The 13,384-nt window shown below is 40.8% G+C and overlaps 1 protein-coding gene across 31 annotated transcripts in view; it reads left to right on the top strand.

Annotated features, from left to right (window-relative positions):
* The window catches only part of PHLDB2 (pleckstrin homology like domain family B member 2), a 241,188-nt gene that overhangs the window by 163,405 nt on the left and 64,399 nt on the right, over window positions 1-13,384 (top strand). For all 31 annotated transcript variants that reach the window (XR_015165935.1, XR_015165931.1, XR_015165849.1 and 28 more), the window contains one exon: window positions 8,563-8,946. Coding sequence is in view for 28 of the 31 variants with exons in the window: in XM_086406982.1 (XP_086263108.1) it covers window positions 8,563-8,946 (384 nt within the window). In the remaining 3 variants the exon portion in view is untranslated. The remainder of the gene's footprint in view (window positions 1-8,562; window positions 8,947-13,384) is intronic.

The following is a 13,384-nucleotide window of genomic DNA, read 5'->3' as shown; positions in this document are numbered from 1 at the left end:
AAATATTATTCTTTGTTCTGCAACGTTTTATCTCTATATAAATGGAAAAGTATTATACTTTAAAAAATATGGCCATTGAGAATGGGCTATCATGTATTTCAGCCTATAGGCAACATTCCTAACTTGTAGCAAAAGCAGTAAAATATAAAGGGTAAAGAAACAGATCTAATATGGAGTCAGATTTGTTCTTCCCTATTACAGCAGGGTATATGATGATATATAGCAGGATGATGATGCAGTCAAGACACAGAACAGTTCTAACACCACAAGGGTTTCTCCTGTTACCCTTTTTATATAGCTGCACCCGCTTTCCTTCTACCCTTATCTCCTCCTCAACCCTTGGCAATCACTGGTCTGTTCTCCATTTCTATGTTTTTGTCATTTCAGGAATGTTACACAAATTTAATCAGATACTATGTAACCTTTTGCGTTTGGCTTTTTCCACTGCATAATACTCTATAGAGATTGGGTCAATATGTTGCTGTTGTTGCCTTTTCTTCAGCTCTAAGTCTGGGATTTATGAGACAAAAGGAAATCCTAGGGAATTTGTCTCTGCTTTTCCTTGAGACTCTAGTTTCCTAGCTTATCTGCTGCTTTCTCCCCATTTTTCAGAGTCTTATGTTTGTCCTATATATAAAATTTTCAAGGTTCTTAGTTGTACTTTAGTGAGAAGCATAGGGGAAGGGATCTCTACACCATCTTCCCAGAAGCAGAAATCAGTAAGATTGGTTTTTCAAAGTTCAGAACAGCCAAGAAATTTGGTAAAATCTAATTGACTGCAAGAGAGATATATTTCTTTGGGAATATGTTCTTTTGAAGAATTTTGGTTTGGAAAAATTGATGTTTTTCTCATTCAAACTTGCCAAGACCCTATCCCAGATCTGGGATTGTAGTTTTGAATTTGAAAAAGAAGATAATTTTAAGAAAACGCTAAGTACAGTTAAAAAGAACAAGTTTCTTCAGACATGTATTTCTTTCATTTTGATTATAGAATAGCAGAGCCAGAACTTTGAAAAGTTTGACTTTTCTATCCGCTTATGAAGACCAAGGCCTAAATCATGTCAAACAGATTATAATTTTTGAAAGCTGCCTTGGAAGAAAGGAGAATATCATTACTTTCCTAACAACTCAAATAAAGAAAGAAGACATGTCATTGTTTACTTGTAATTTCTATATGTAAAACTCTATAGCATGCTTTTTAAATTATAGCACACTGTATTTCCCATGAGGTGTATCTCCCATAGATGGTTGTATTGCAGTACTTTCAGTTGATATGTGATAGCCCACCCTTCTTTTTTTATTACATGTTACACCTTCCTACTTTTTCAATCCAGCAGCTTCTTTACATGTTAAAAGTTTATTTTTTAGGATAGATTTTCAAATGTGAAGATTGAGTTTGGGTATCGCTCATACACTGGTTTTGATTGAACAGAATAAAATATTACATAAAAATCTAAAAGTATTTCAGTGCGTTGCACATTGTAAACTGTAGTCTTTCAGGAGAAACAAACAAATCAAAAAGACCCTCTGGAACTTAGTTAAACCGAGGTGAAAATGTAAGCAAGGGACAGTACTATTGGACTTGTATCGTGTTTTCTTTAATGGGATGGAACAATCGCATAATTTCTTTAATAGAAGGGGCTCAAGCACCATGTAGATTTTCTTCTGAAATGGTGATGTAAGAGGAAAAAAGTACCTGGCATATTTTTCTTAAACACTGTAGAAATTATGATCATATTGATCACATGAATTTCCTTTATTTACAGCCAGTGTTTTTCAGTCTATAGGGAGAAGTGAATTGTTTTTCTCCTTCAATTTTCTGAGCAGAAGCAATAATGTTATGGAGACATTCATGATAGTCCTTTTCTTTCAAATGACATCCTGCAATATTTTAAGAGTAGTTCACCACAACTTGGATATTTTATAAGAGTAAAACTTTTCAAAACGTGCATGTCTGCCAGTTGATTTTAAATGGCAAAATGATGCCGGAAGGCATCAGGAAAGGACTAAACTACAAAAAATCCTAGATATATGGTCAGAGATTGATGTAAGTCTGCCTAGCAAATGCAAGGAATAACTAGAGGCAGAAAAAGAAAGTTAAGAAAAGATTCTTGGATTAGAAAGGAACATGATTAATTTAATAAAGTGGTAGTATTCGAGGACGTGTCTCATGTAGATGAAAATAAAGTATTACCTCAGCATACATTTGTATTATATGATATGTTATTAAATTACGAAACATATTAATATTTGTTGTAGTTCAGTCACAAAGTTGTGTCCGACTCTTTTGTGACCCCACGGACTGTAGCCCACCAGGCTTCTCTGTCCAGGGGATTTCCCAGGCAAGAATACCGGAGTGGGTTGCCATGCCCTCCTCCAGGGGATTGTTCTGGCCCAGGGATAGAACCCGCGGCTCCTGCCACATCTCCCGCATTACAGGTACTTGTTTACCATTGAGCCACCAGGGAAGCCCGTATTAATATTTAAATATATTTTATCATTGTGTTGAGTTAAATATATTATATACTTATATTTGTACATATTTTCTAAAGTATAGGCTCCTCCAGAAGAGGGACATAGCCAAAAATAATAGTGGAAACAAACAGATTTAAGGGAGCTGTTGACACACCACTTAGTAATGTAATTCTTTTAAAAAATGATCAGGAGTGTGAGGATTGATTTATAAAATGGCATTAGGATAACTGAATTTCTTTGGGTATGAGCAAAGGCAGGATATGATAAGTTCCTCGGGTATTTGAATGAGGCATGTACTCACAGGGCAGGGACACTAATTACCTCTGGCATTTAAGGTGAAGCCAGAGACAACGTGAAATAGAAACCTGGATTCTACATCAGGGGTGAAGTGTGTACTGGTTAGAGATGGAGTTTTTGGAAGGTAGTTCTTTCTAGAAGTTCTTTCTAGAAGTTCCATGGACTTATGCTGTGCGGAATGTATGTTGCTTAGTAATGGTGGGGTTAGAGGGACCAAATGGCAGTGACTGACAGAAAAAGATTCCTTCCTCCCTGGGTTACTTTGGCGACTGGGCTCAGGCACCTAATCTACCACAGGGAAGAATTCTAGGCCATGAGGGAATTCTTTCTCTTTCCAGATTGGCAAAGGAACCTCATAGTCTATGAACTTTAAGGGAGATATTTGGCTGCATAAGATATTTTTCCTGTAGGCCACCAGTGAAGCTTACCTGAGCTTTTGTGTCCAGAGTTTTTATTGGACTTCATAACATAGGCATGACTGATTGACTGCCTGTGTGGTTAACTTCTGTCTCCAGGTTGATTGATACCACATGACCCAAAGCATGTGTCACCCTGCTTATTTAACTTATATGCAGAATACATCATAAGAAACGCTGGGCTGGAAGAAGCGCAAGCTGGAATCAAGATTGCTGGGAGAAATATCAATAACCTCACACATGCAGATAACACCACCCTTATGGCAGAAAGTGAAGAGGAACTCAAAAGTCTCTTGATGAAAGTGAAAGTGGAGAGTGAAAAAGTTGGCTTAAAGCTCAACATTCAGAAAACGAAGATCATGGCATCTGGTCCCATCACTTCATGGCAAATAGATGGGGAAACAGTGGAAAAGGTGTCAGACTTTATTTTGGGGGGCTCCAAAATCACTGCAGATGCTACTCCTTGGAAGGAAAGTTATGACCAACCTAGATAGCATATTCAAAAGCAGAGACATTACTTTGCCAACAAATGTCTGTCTAGTCAAGGCTATGGTTTTTCCAGTGGTCATGTATGGATGTGAGAGTTGGACTGTGAAGAAAGCTGAGCGCCAAAGAATTGATGCTTTTGAACTGTGGCGTTGGAGAAGACTCTTGAGAGTCTCTTGGACTGTAAGGAGATCCAACCAGTCCATTCTAGAGGAGATCAGCCCGGAGTGTTCATTGGAAGGACTGATAATAAAGCTGAAACTCTAGTACTTTGGCCACCTCATGCGAAGAGTTGACTCATTGGAAAAGACCCTGATGCTGGGAGGGATTGGGGGCAGGAAAAGAAGGGGACGACAGAGGATGAGATGGCTGGATGGCATCACCGACTCAATGGACATGAGTTTGAGTGAACTCCGGGAGTTGGTGATGGACAGGGAGGCCTGGCATGCTGCGATTCATGGGGTCACAAAGAGTCGGACACGACTGGGAGACTCAACTGAACTGACCCAAAGCATCCACATGAAATCATGTGGTCTTTCTGGAGTAGCCAGCCCCCACCCTGAGAGAAAGGTGTGGCCAACCTTTCCCTAATCAACAAAAACACTCTTATCAGTTATGACGTAGATTACCTTCGAGAAGCCAACAGCAGAAGCAGACCTCTCTAGTGTGATATGATAATTTCTAGGTCCATTCATATTGCTGTAAATGGCATTATTTCATTCTCTTTTATGACTGGGTAATATTCCATGAACATGAGTTACCAACTCAGCAACAACAATATTCCTTTGTGTATATATATCTCACATCTTTATCCACTCATCTTTCAATGGGCATTGAGGTTGCTTCCATATCTTGGCTATTATAAATAGTGCTGCAATGAACATTGGGGTTCATGTATGTTTCTGAATTATAGTTTTCTTTGGATATATGTTTAGGAGTGGGTTTACAGGATCATATGGTAACTCCATTTTTAGTTTTTTAAGGAATTTCCATATCATCTCCATCAGATCAGATCAGATCAGTCGCTCAGTTGTGTCCGACTCTTTGCGACCCCGTGAATCACAGCATGCCAGGCCTCCCTGTCCATCACCATAGTGGTTACTAAAAGGGAAATTTTAACAAAGGTTTCACTCATGATTAAGAATTGGTACTTGATTTTCTGCATAATTTATTTCTATAATATATTCACTGTCCAAGGGCTTAGGCGGCTGTTGATTACGAGAGCACTGGGTGGGTTCAAAATACTGATGAGGTTCCTGACGAGGGATGTGAACTACAGTGGGGCAATGCCAGACACATTCAAATCTGAAAAGAAAGAAAGCTCTGTGGTCAAAAGACACAGCCCGCAACATTTTTTTAATCATTAAGTGAAAGAAAGGTGCACCATTTTCTTCAGGTTTATTTGTTAAGCTCTATGGTGACTGCAGCCATGAAATTAAAAGACGCTTACTCCTTGGAAGGAAAGTTATGACCAACCTAGATAGCATATTCAAAAGCAGAGACATTACTTTGCCAACAAAGGTTCGTCTAGTCAAGGCTATGGTTTTTCCTGTGGTCATGTATGGATGTGAGAGTTGGACTGTGAAGAAGGCTGAGCCCCAAAGAATTGATGCTTTTGAACTGTGGTGTTGGAGAAGACTCTTGAGAGTCCCTTGGACTGCAGGGAGATCCAACCAGTCCATTCTGAAGGAGATCAGCCCTGGGATTTCTTTGGAAGGAATGATGCTAAAGCTGAAACTCCAGTACTTTGGCCACCTCATGCGAAGAGTTGACTCATTGGAAAAGACCCTGATGCTGGGAGGGATTGGGGGCAAGAGGAGAAGGGGACGACGGAGGATGAGATGGCTGGATGGCATCACTGACTCTATGGACGTGAGTCTGAGTGAACTCCGGGAGTTGGTGAGGGACAGGGAGGCCTGGCATGCTGCGATTCATGGGGTCACAAAGAGTCGGACACGACTGAGCGACTGATCTGATCTGATCTGATCTGATGTCCCCTTCAGAGCTTCCTATGATATATGGAGATGAGGAAAGGGAAAATGGAGAGGGAAAACAGTCTAAATGTATTTTAAATAATTTGATTCAAAGGGAGCTACATTCTAAATCCTGAACACCAATGTTTTAGGTCATTTAGATATTTAGACTCTCTGTTGGTGCCTTTTCAAGAGAATGCACAGTAGGTTGCTTGTTTGGAAAGGTGGGTAGGAATTGGAGATATCAAAGAGGGTAGCTTCCTAACTCACCAGGTTGTCAGGTGAAGCGTCAAAGGAAATTGAATTTTAGGAAGAGAGCCACACATCTCAGGTTGCCCATCCCAGTTTTGGCTTGCTGTCCCAGCATAATTATTAATAGTGCTCTATTTGATTCTCAAAAGCATCCTGTGCAGAATGGCCGCCCTTGTTTCAGGTCATGCAGAGTGGAGAATATCGGCGTGATGAATGGGAAGGATGAAGAGAGCTCAGGGGAGAATTATGAGGGCGATTCTGCTCAGGGTTTTCCTTAAAAGGCTTCTCATGCTTTCCGAAATGCCTCGCAGACCTTTCTTCTGACGCACTCCTCACCATCAGTTTATTTTTCTTTGGTGCAGCTTCTGACGGGGCCAGTGCATCTCGGCGCAGTCCGGATTTCTGTTAGACTCGTGGGCAGCAGTGCTGCATGCGTGTGAGATTCAAGTCTGAACAGATTGGCTGTGAATGGGGTGATAAGAATAGAGAGAAGCACATAGCAGTAGACCAAACTTCCTGTGCACTCGCCTTGGAATACTGTTTCACCATCTGAAATAGCATTCATCTTAAGGCTGGGATCATTTATTCCCTCTGGAATTAAGCAATAGCGCTGGCAGCAAAAAAGACTATTTTGGGAAGGAGAGGTAGGAGGAATTTTGCCATGAGTACAGACTGGGCAGAAGTACCTTTCATGCTTTTGAGGACTGCACTGTTCATTAGCAACTTGATTAATAGAAATTGACAACTTTCCTATAATCCCAAACATAATGAATGTCAAGGCATACATACTGTCCTCTATGAAGATTAGCAAAGACTGTGTTTAGATGCTTTGACTTAATTCACCTACACTGCAGAAAGAGAACTTTTCCTTGGAGATTAGCCTCTAATGCAGATGCTCTTGAGAATGGGTAAATTATAACATCTTGTTCCTATCCCCTTCCTCACTTATGCCTTCCAGTTGTTTTTGCATATTCCCATGCAGACTTTGCTAGATTGTTAGAGAAGTTTAAAATAAGGCAGTGAATGCTGGGCCACTGCCACCCCCCACCAACTCCGCCCCGCATACACACGCTCCCTCCCCACAAAGCTGAGGTGGGTAGGACTTGGCAGCTGGTGGCAGCTGCAGAGATAAAATAAGCATCGGGACTCCTGGATGGACAGGGTGCAGAAGCTCCTGCGATGAGGTTGTGCAGCCGAGTGCCTTCCATGAGACTGAGGCCATGAGGACGGAGCTGCAGCTGGAGTCCAGAAGTTCAGGCAGTGAAAGGGAGGTGGGGCTTATAACAACCAGTTTAATAGTCCTTTTGATCAAGTTATTGCATTTTTGGAGTGTGGAAAGTACTTAAGAAGACAGATAAAAGTCATTTCATGCTAATTTGTCGTTTAATGGATGTATTTAATGAAAACCAGGGAATTATGTTGGCCTTTTCCTATTTGATTTTCCTATTTGATATTCTTCCACTAATAAAGAGTAAACTGCCTTCAGAATTTCGTCTCTACAGATTTGCTGTAAAATATTAAAAACAATAGCCCAGGGCTACTTAACATTTTTCTCTTTTTTTACTGGTAACCAGTTTGGAAAATGTTTCTCTGTGGAAGACTTTAGAATCCTCTTTTCAATGTGGTAGATGTAATGACAAGAGATTTTTTTGCTATTTTATTTTTTTTCTTTTCACTTTGGCAATTGAACTAATGTGAGAGAAGATGTTGAGTTTCCTTACCCCAACAGTGCTGTCTAGGTTTATGATAAGCATTTTGTAAATTATATCCCCTTGTTCACAAACATATAGTTAATTTACTTAAAGTCAAAAATCATAAATATATACTTCTTTTTCTGGGGAGCTTGGTGCAGTGTCAGTTAGTGGTACCATTATAGACATCAATGGCTGGTATATTGATTTTTTAAAACAAACTATCATTTTATAGTTCAGCTGAATGATTCAAATATTTAATGGTCTCAGAATTTGAAATATATTGTTGTCTTCCTATCTGGACCTGATATTGAATATTCTTCATCTTCCTACAACATTCTCTTTTTTAAAAAATTATTTTAATTTATTCATGTGAGAAATTTGTGGGAAAGATCTTTATATCATGACAAGACATAAAAGTTTTCAAAGTTTTGAAGCATTGCAAGAAAAAAAATAAAGAGCTAGTTATGCCTTTCAAATTAAACCTTTTTTAAAGTAGCATTTTTCTTTTGTGCATCTAAACGGTAGAATGATATTTCTATAGAAGGTTAGAGAATTAGTTTTAAGTGCAAATATAATACTAAGGCTACAATGATGAACGAGCTATTGTTGAAGGTAGATAGTAGAGGGAGGCAAGGGGGTGAAGATTTCAAAAAGGAGATTAAAAAAATTTTTTTTAAGTGTTTGGAGAATTGACAAATCAAAAAAGGTCTCACTAAGTGCTAGTATGTGCTAGAATCAGCACTGGGATATACAAATAAAGAATTGAGTTTGGGAGGAACATCAGGCATTGTTGTTAAACCAGGTTTCATCTGGATTTTATAAATGGATTCATCAATGATAAAAAATATCACCAGCCAAGTGTCTGTGGGACTGTGTGTGGGTTGAATTCACTAGTGGTCCCAGCCTCTTCTCTATGTGGAGTTGCTCCCTGCTCACAAACTCACCGACCTTCTGTCCTCTGTGTTCTAGGAGAGACAGCGTCTGGAGACCATCCTCAGCCTCTGTGCTGAGTACACAAAGCCTGACAGTCGTGTGTCCCCCGGCACCACCGTGGCAGATGTGCAGAAAATCAATAAAGAGCTGGAGAAACTGCAGCTCTCCGATGAGGAGTCTGTGTTTGAAGAAGCCCTGGTGAGCCCGGACACCAGGTACAGGTGCCACCAGAAAAGCACTCTCCACGACGCGGACCTGGCAGGCTTTGGGAGCCTCAGTCAGAGCAGTGCCAGCTTCCTCCCGCCACGGGGCGCCAGGAATGATGAACTTCTCGGGGACCTCGCCAGGACTCCCCCGCCGCCCTCCTCTGCCTTTCTGAAAGCTTCCGGCGAGTCTGCTTACCTAAGTATCCTACCAAAGGTAAAGCCGGCCACACACAGAGATTAGATACAGGGCCCGGACCGTGCATCTGCCCTGGCCTAGACATTAGGGGTCTTACTGCTTGTTTTCCAGAATGTTTGCAGTGAAGCAGCTACTCTGGTGGCTCAGACAGTAAAGAATCTAGCTGCAATGCAGGAGAACCAGGTTCAGTTCCTGGATAGGGGAAGATCCGGTGGAGGAGGAAATGGCAGTCCACGCCAGTATTCTTGCCTGGGAAATTCCATGGTCAGAGGAACCTGGTGGGCTACAGTCCATAGGGGTCGCAAAGAGTCAGACACGACTGAGCGACTAACACTAACGCTAGCTAAACAAGGTGCAGCAAATTCTAGTGTTTCCTATAAAGTAACACATTTAGACTCTAGAAAATGTAGCAGTACAGAAAGAGAAAGAGAAACAGTTTGACTTTTCCCTATCCCCTCTGGTTGCATACCTGAGAGATAAACACAGAGGGTCTTCCATACCTTCCCAATATTTCTGTGAACATGTGGCAATATAAGCATATTGAATTTATATATATAATACATATATTATATATATAAACATATACACAAGTATAGTGTTCTGCATGATGTTTTTCTCCTATTGAATGTCTTGAGCATCTTTGAATATTATTATAGACCGTTCTACCTCATTCTTACTGATGGTCAACTAGTATTTTATTGTTTGGAAATACTGTTTAAATTGTTACCAATATTTTACTAATAAAATCCATATGCAGCAAATATTCTGGAATATATATATTAGCACAAATTGTGCAAATGTGTCTGTGGAGTTGGTAGGTCAAAGAGGTTGTGTATTATTCATTTTAAACAATATTTCCAACTTATAATCTCAAAGACTGTGTGTATTTCCAGGTGACTCTTGAGAAGAGTTTATCCCTGCACCTTGTTATTTATACACTTGCCAAAGTATGTATCATCAAAATTTTCAATTTGCTAAGTTAATTATGTTTTAATTTGCTTGCCAGTTTAACTAGCAAGAATACTGGAGTGGGTAGCCATTCCCTTCTCCAGAGGATCTTCCGAACCCAGGGCTTGAACCAGGGTCTCCTGCATTGTAGGCAGATTCTTTACTGTCTGAGCCACCAGGGAAGTCCCCTCCTCACTGGATCTGTATTGATCTGTATCAATAAATCTGTTTCTGTTTTGTTATGTTTATTTTTTTTAGGTTCCACATGCAAGTGCTAATATGCAGTATTTGTCTTTCTCTGGCTGACTTATTTCACTAAGCATAATATCCTCCAGGTCCATCCATGTTGTTGCAAATAGGAAATTTTCCTTCTTTTTATGAATATTTCATTGTCCATATTTACCACATCCTCTTTAACCATTCATTTGTTACACTTAGGTTGCTTTCATTTCTTGGCTATTATAAATAGTGTTGCTATAAACATTGAGGTGCATATATCTTTTCAAATTACTGTTTTTTTTTTTTTGTTTTGTTTTCTTCAGATATATACCCAGGATTGGGATTTGCTGGATCATATGGTGGTTCTGTTTTTAGTGTTCTTGAGAAAGCTGCATGCTGTTTTCCATAGTGGTTTGCAGTTTGCATTCCCACCAGTAGCGTGTTAAGGTTCCCTTTGCTCCACACCCTCACCGACATATGTTATCTGTGAACTTCTTGAGGATAGCCGTTCTGACAGGTGTGAGGTGATCTCACTGTGCTTATGACTTGCATTATTCTGATGATTGGCAATGTTGAGCATCTTTTCATGTGCCTCTTGGCCATCTGTATGTCTTCTTCAGAAAACTGTCTATTCAGGTCTTCTGCCCTTTTTAAAGCAGTTGTTTTTCTGATATTGAATTATATGAGCTGTATATTTTGAATATTAACTCTTTATTGATCGTATCATTTGCAAATATTTTCTCCCATTCAGCAGGTTGTCTCTTTATTTTGGTGATGGTTTCCTTTGCTGCGAAAAAAAACTTTTAAGTTTAATTAAGTCCTGTTTTTTTAGGGGGAGGGGGTTCCCTTGTACGTGACTCTATTTTCCTCTTGCTGCCTTTAAAATTCTCTTTTTAATCTCTAGCTTTTGCCATTTTAATTATGATATGTCTCAAAGTGGGTCTCTTTGAGTTCATCTTCTCTGAAACTACCTGTGCTTCCTGTACTAGAAATCTGTTTCCTTCTTCAGCTTTAGGAGCTTTCAGCCATAATATCATCAAATACATTTTCTACCCCTTTCTCTTTTCATCTTCTGGGACCCCTGTAATGTGAATGTTAGAACACTTGATGTTGTCTCAGAAGTCCCTTGGTTGGTTTTTCTTGTTGCTATTTATGATTGGATGATTGCATTATTCTCTCTTCAGGATTTCTCATGTGTTCTTCTGTATCACCCAATCTGCTATTAATTCCTTCGAGTATATTCTTCATTTCAGTTGTTGTATTCTGGAGCTCCGTTTTTTAAAATATGTTTTAGTTCCTTGTTAAAATTCTTATTCTTTGTGTCTTTTTTTTTAACCCAATTCAGTTGACATTCTTATTACTAATACTTTGAACCCTTTTATCTGGTAAATTTTTATCTCTGTTTCATTAGGATTTTCTTCAGGTCTTTCTTCCCCCTTGTTCTTTCATTTGAAACATTTTCCTTTGTATTCCCATTATGTTTAACTTTATGAAATTTGTTGAAATATTTACCTATCCTGATCTTGAATGGGGTCTCCTTGTGTGTGAGTGCCCCTATGCGGTCTGCAAGTGCCCAGTGGCTTTGGTGGGAAAAGCTGGATCTGAAGTGAGCAAAGATCCCATCTTCTCCTGGGGTGTGCTGGCAGCTGTTATCTTGGTGAGAGGTAGGGCTGGAGATGGAGGGGCTAGAGCCACAGCCAGGGGAAAGCTGGCTTCTCCCATGTTCAGTGGCTGTCACTTCCCTGTCTGGGTGTCAGCAGAGCTCAAGGTGCTGGACCAGAAGCCCTGAGGGTCGAGTCCAGGCGGGTTCCTTTTCTTCTAAATGTGCACTCCCTCCCCCGAATACAGCACCTCTGTCCTGGTGGGGAGCTGCTCAGGAGCAAGAGAAGCTAGATCAGGCACTTGTTGCAGACAGGAGCAGTTGTGGGAAACCAGCCAGACTCTCCACACTGTTTTCAGTCTGCTTCCTCCCCCTTGTTCCCTGGAGCAGGCAGACGTGTGCACCTGCTCTTCGTGAGCAGAGTCTCCGCTTCTTAAGCCCCTCCTGTAAGTCCCACAGTTTTCAAACCAGCTAAGGGAACTTGTCTTCCCTGGGTTGGACCCTACGGCTGGTGTGCCCTAACTTCACAGGGGGCATCTCTGAGCCCATCATATCCCCCCTCCTCCTCTGTGTCCTGCTTGGGGCATGGGTCCTGCTTGCTTTCATCTCCTCTCTTCATGCCCGATTCCATGTGGATCTTTACAGCCTTGCTTGTAGCAGAGCCTTTCCTCCAGACTCCTGTTTGTGTCCAGCTAAAGCTGGATACATCTAGATGTATCCTTGATGTGTTTGTCGGGATGGTGAGCTCGGCATCCTCCTACTCTACCATCTTGATCTCCCTTGTCTTCCTTGTCACTGATTTTTTTAAAAAATGCTTTGTCTCAGTACTAGGAGCTATTGTGGTGATAAGGACATTAGTCTTTTATCATGAGTCGTCTTCCCCTTGACATTATTAATGACTGTTTCAGATATATTGGACATTTATCAGTTCAGTTCAGTCGCTCAGTTGTGTCTGACTCTTTGCAACCCCATGGACTGCAACATGCCAGGCTCCCCTGTAAACTCCCGGAACTTGCTCAAAAACTCATGTCCATTGAGTTGGTGATGCCATCCAACCATCTCATCCTTTGTCAGCCCCTTCTCCTGAAAAGGTTGTGTAAAGAGTTTCTATTTGTCCTCCTTGCTTTCCTAGAGTATCTCCTATTATTTACATCTTGCCTAAGTATGATGGTGGGCTTCCCTGGTGGCTCAGATGATAAAGAATCTGCCTGCAATGCAGGAGACCCAGGTTCCACCCCTGGATCAGGAAGATGCCCTGGAGAAGGAAACGGCAACCCACTCCAGTATTCTTGCCTGGAGAATCCCATGGACAGAGGAACCATGGACAGAGGAACCCTACAGTCCATGGGGTCGCAAAGAGCCGGACACGACTGAGCGAGTAACACATATAAGTATGGTACATTCATCAAGATTTATGAACCAATTTTGATATACAATATTGACTAAAGACTGCAGTTTACATTAAGGAGATCTTCTCATATTGTATGCTTCCCTGATAACTCAGATGGTAAAGAATCCACCTGCAATTCAGGAGACTTGGGTTCAATCCCTAGGTCAGAAAGATCTCCTGGAGAAGGAAAGGGCTACCCATTCCAGTATTTTTGCCTGGAGAATATTATGGACAGAAGAGCCTGGCGGACTGCAGTTCATGGGGTTGCAAAGAGTCAGACATGACTGAGCAACTAAGCA

Source organism: Bos grunniens, chromosome 1 (genome assembly GCF_055505025.1).
Source record: "Bos grunniens cultivar Pamir isolate PY7600 chromosome 1, Bosgru_T2T1.0, whole genome shotgun sequence".
Classification (NCBI taxonomy): Eukaryota; Metazoa; Chordata; class Mammalia; order Artiodactyla; family Bovidae; genus Bos; species Bos grunniens.
Note: the sequence above shows the minus strand (reverse complement) of the source record. Positions and strands in the feature narration are given on the sequence as shown.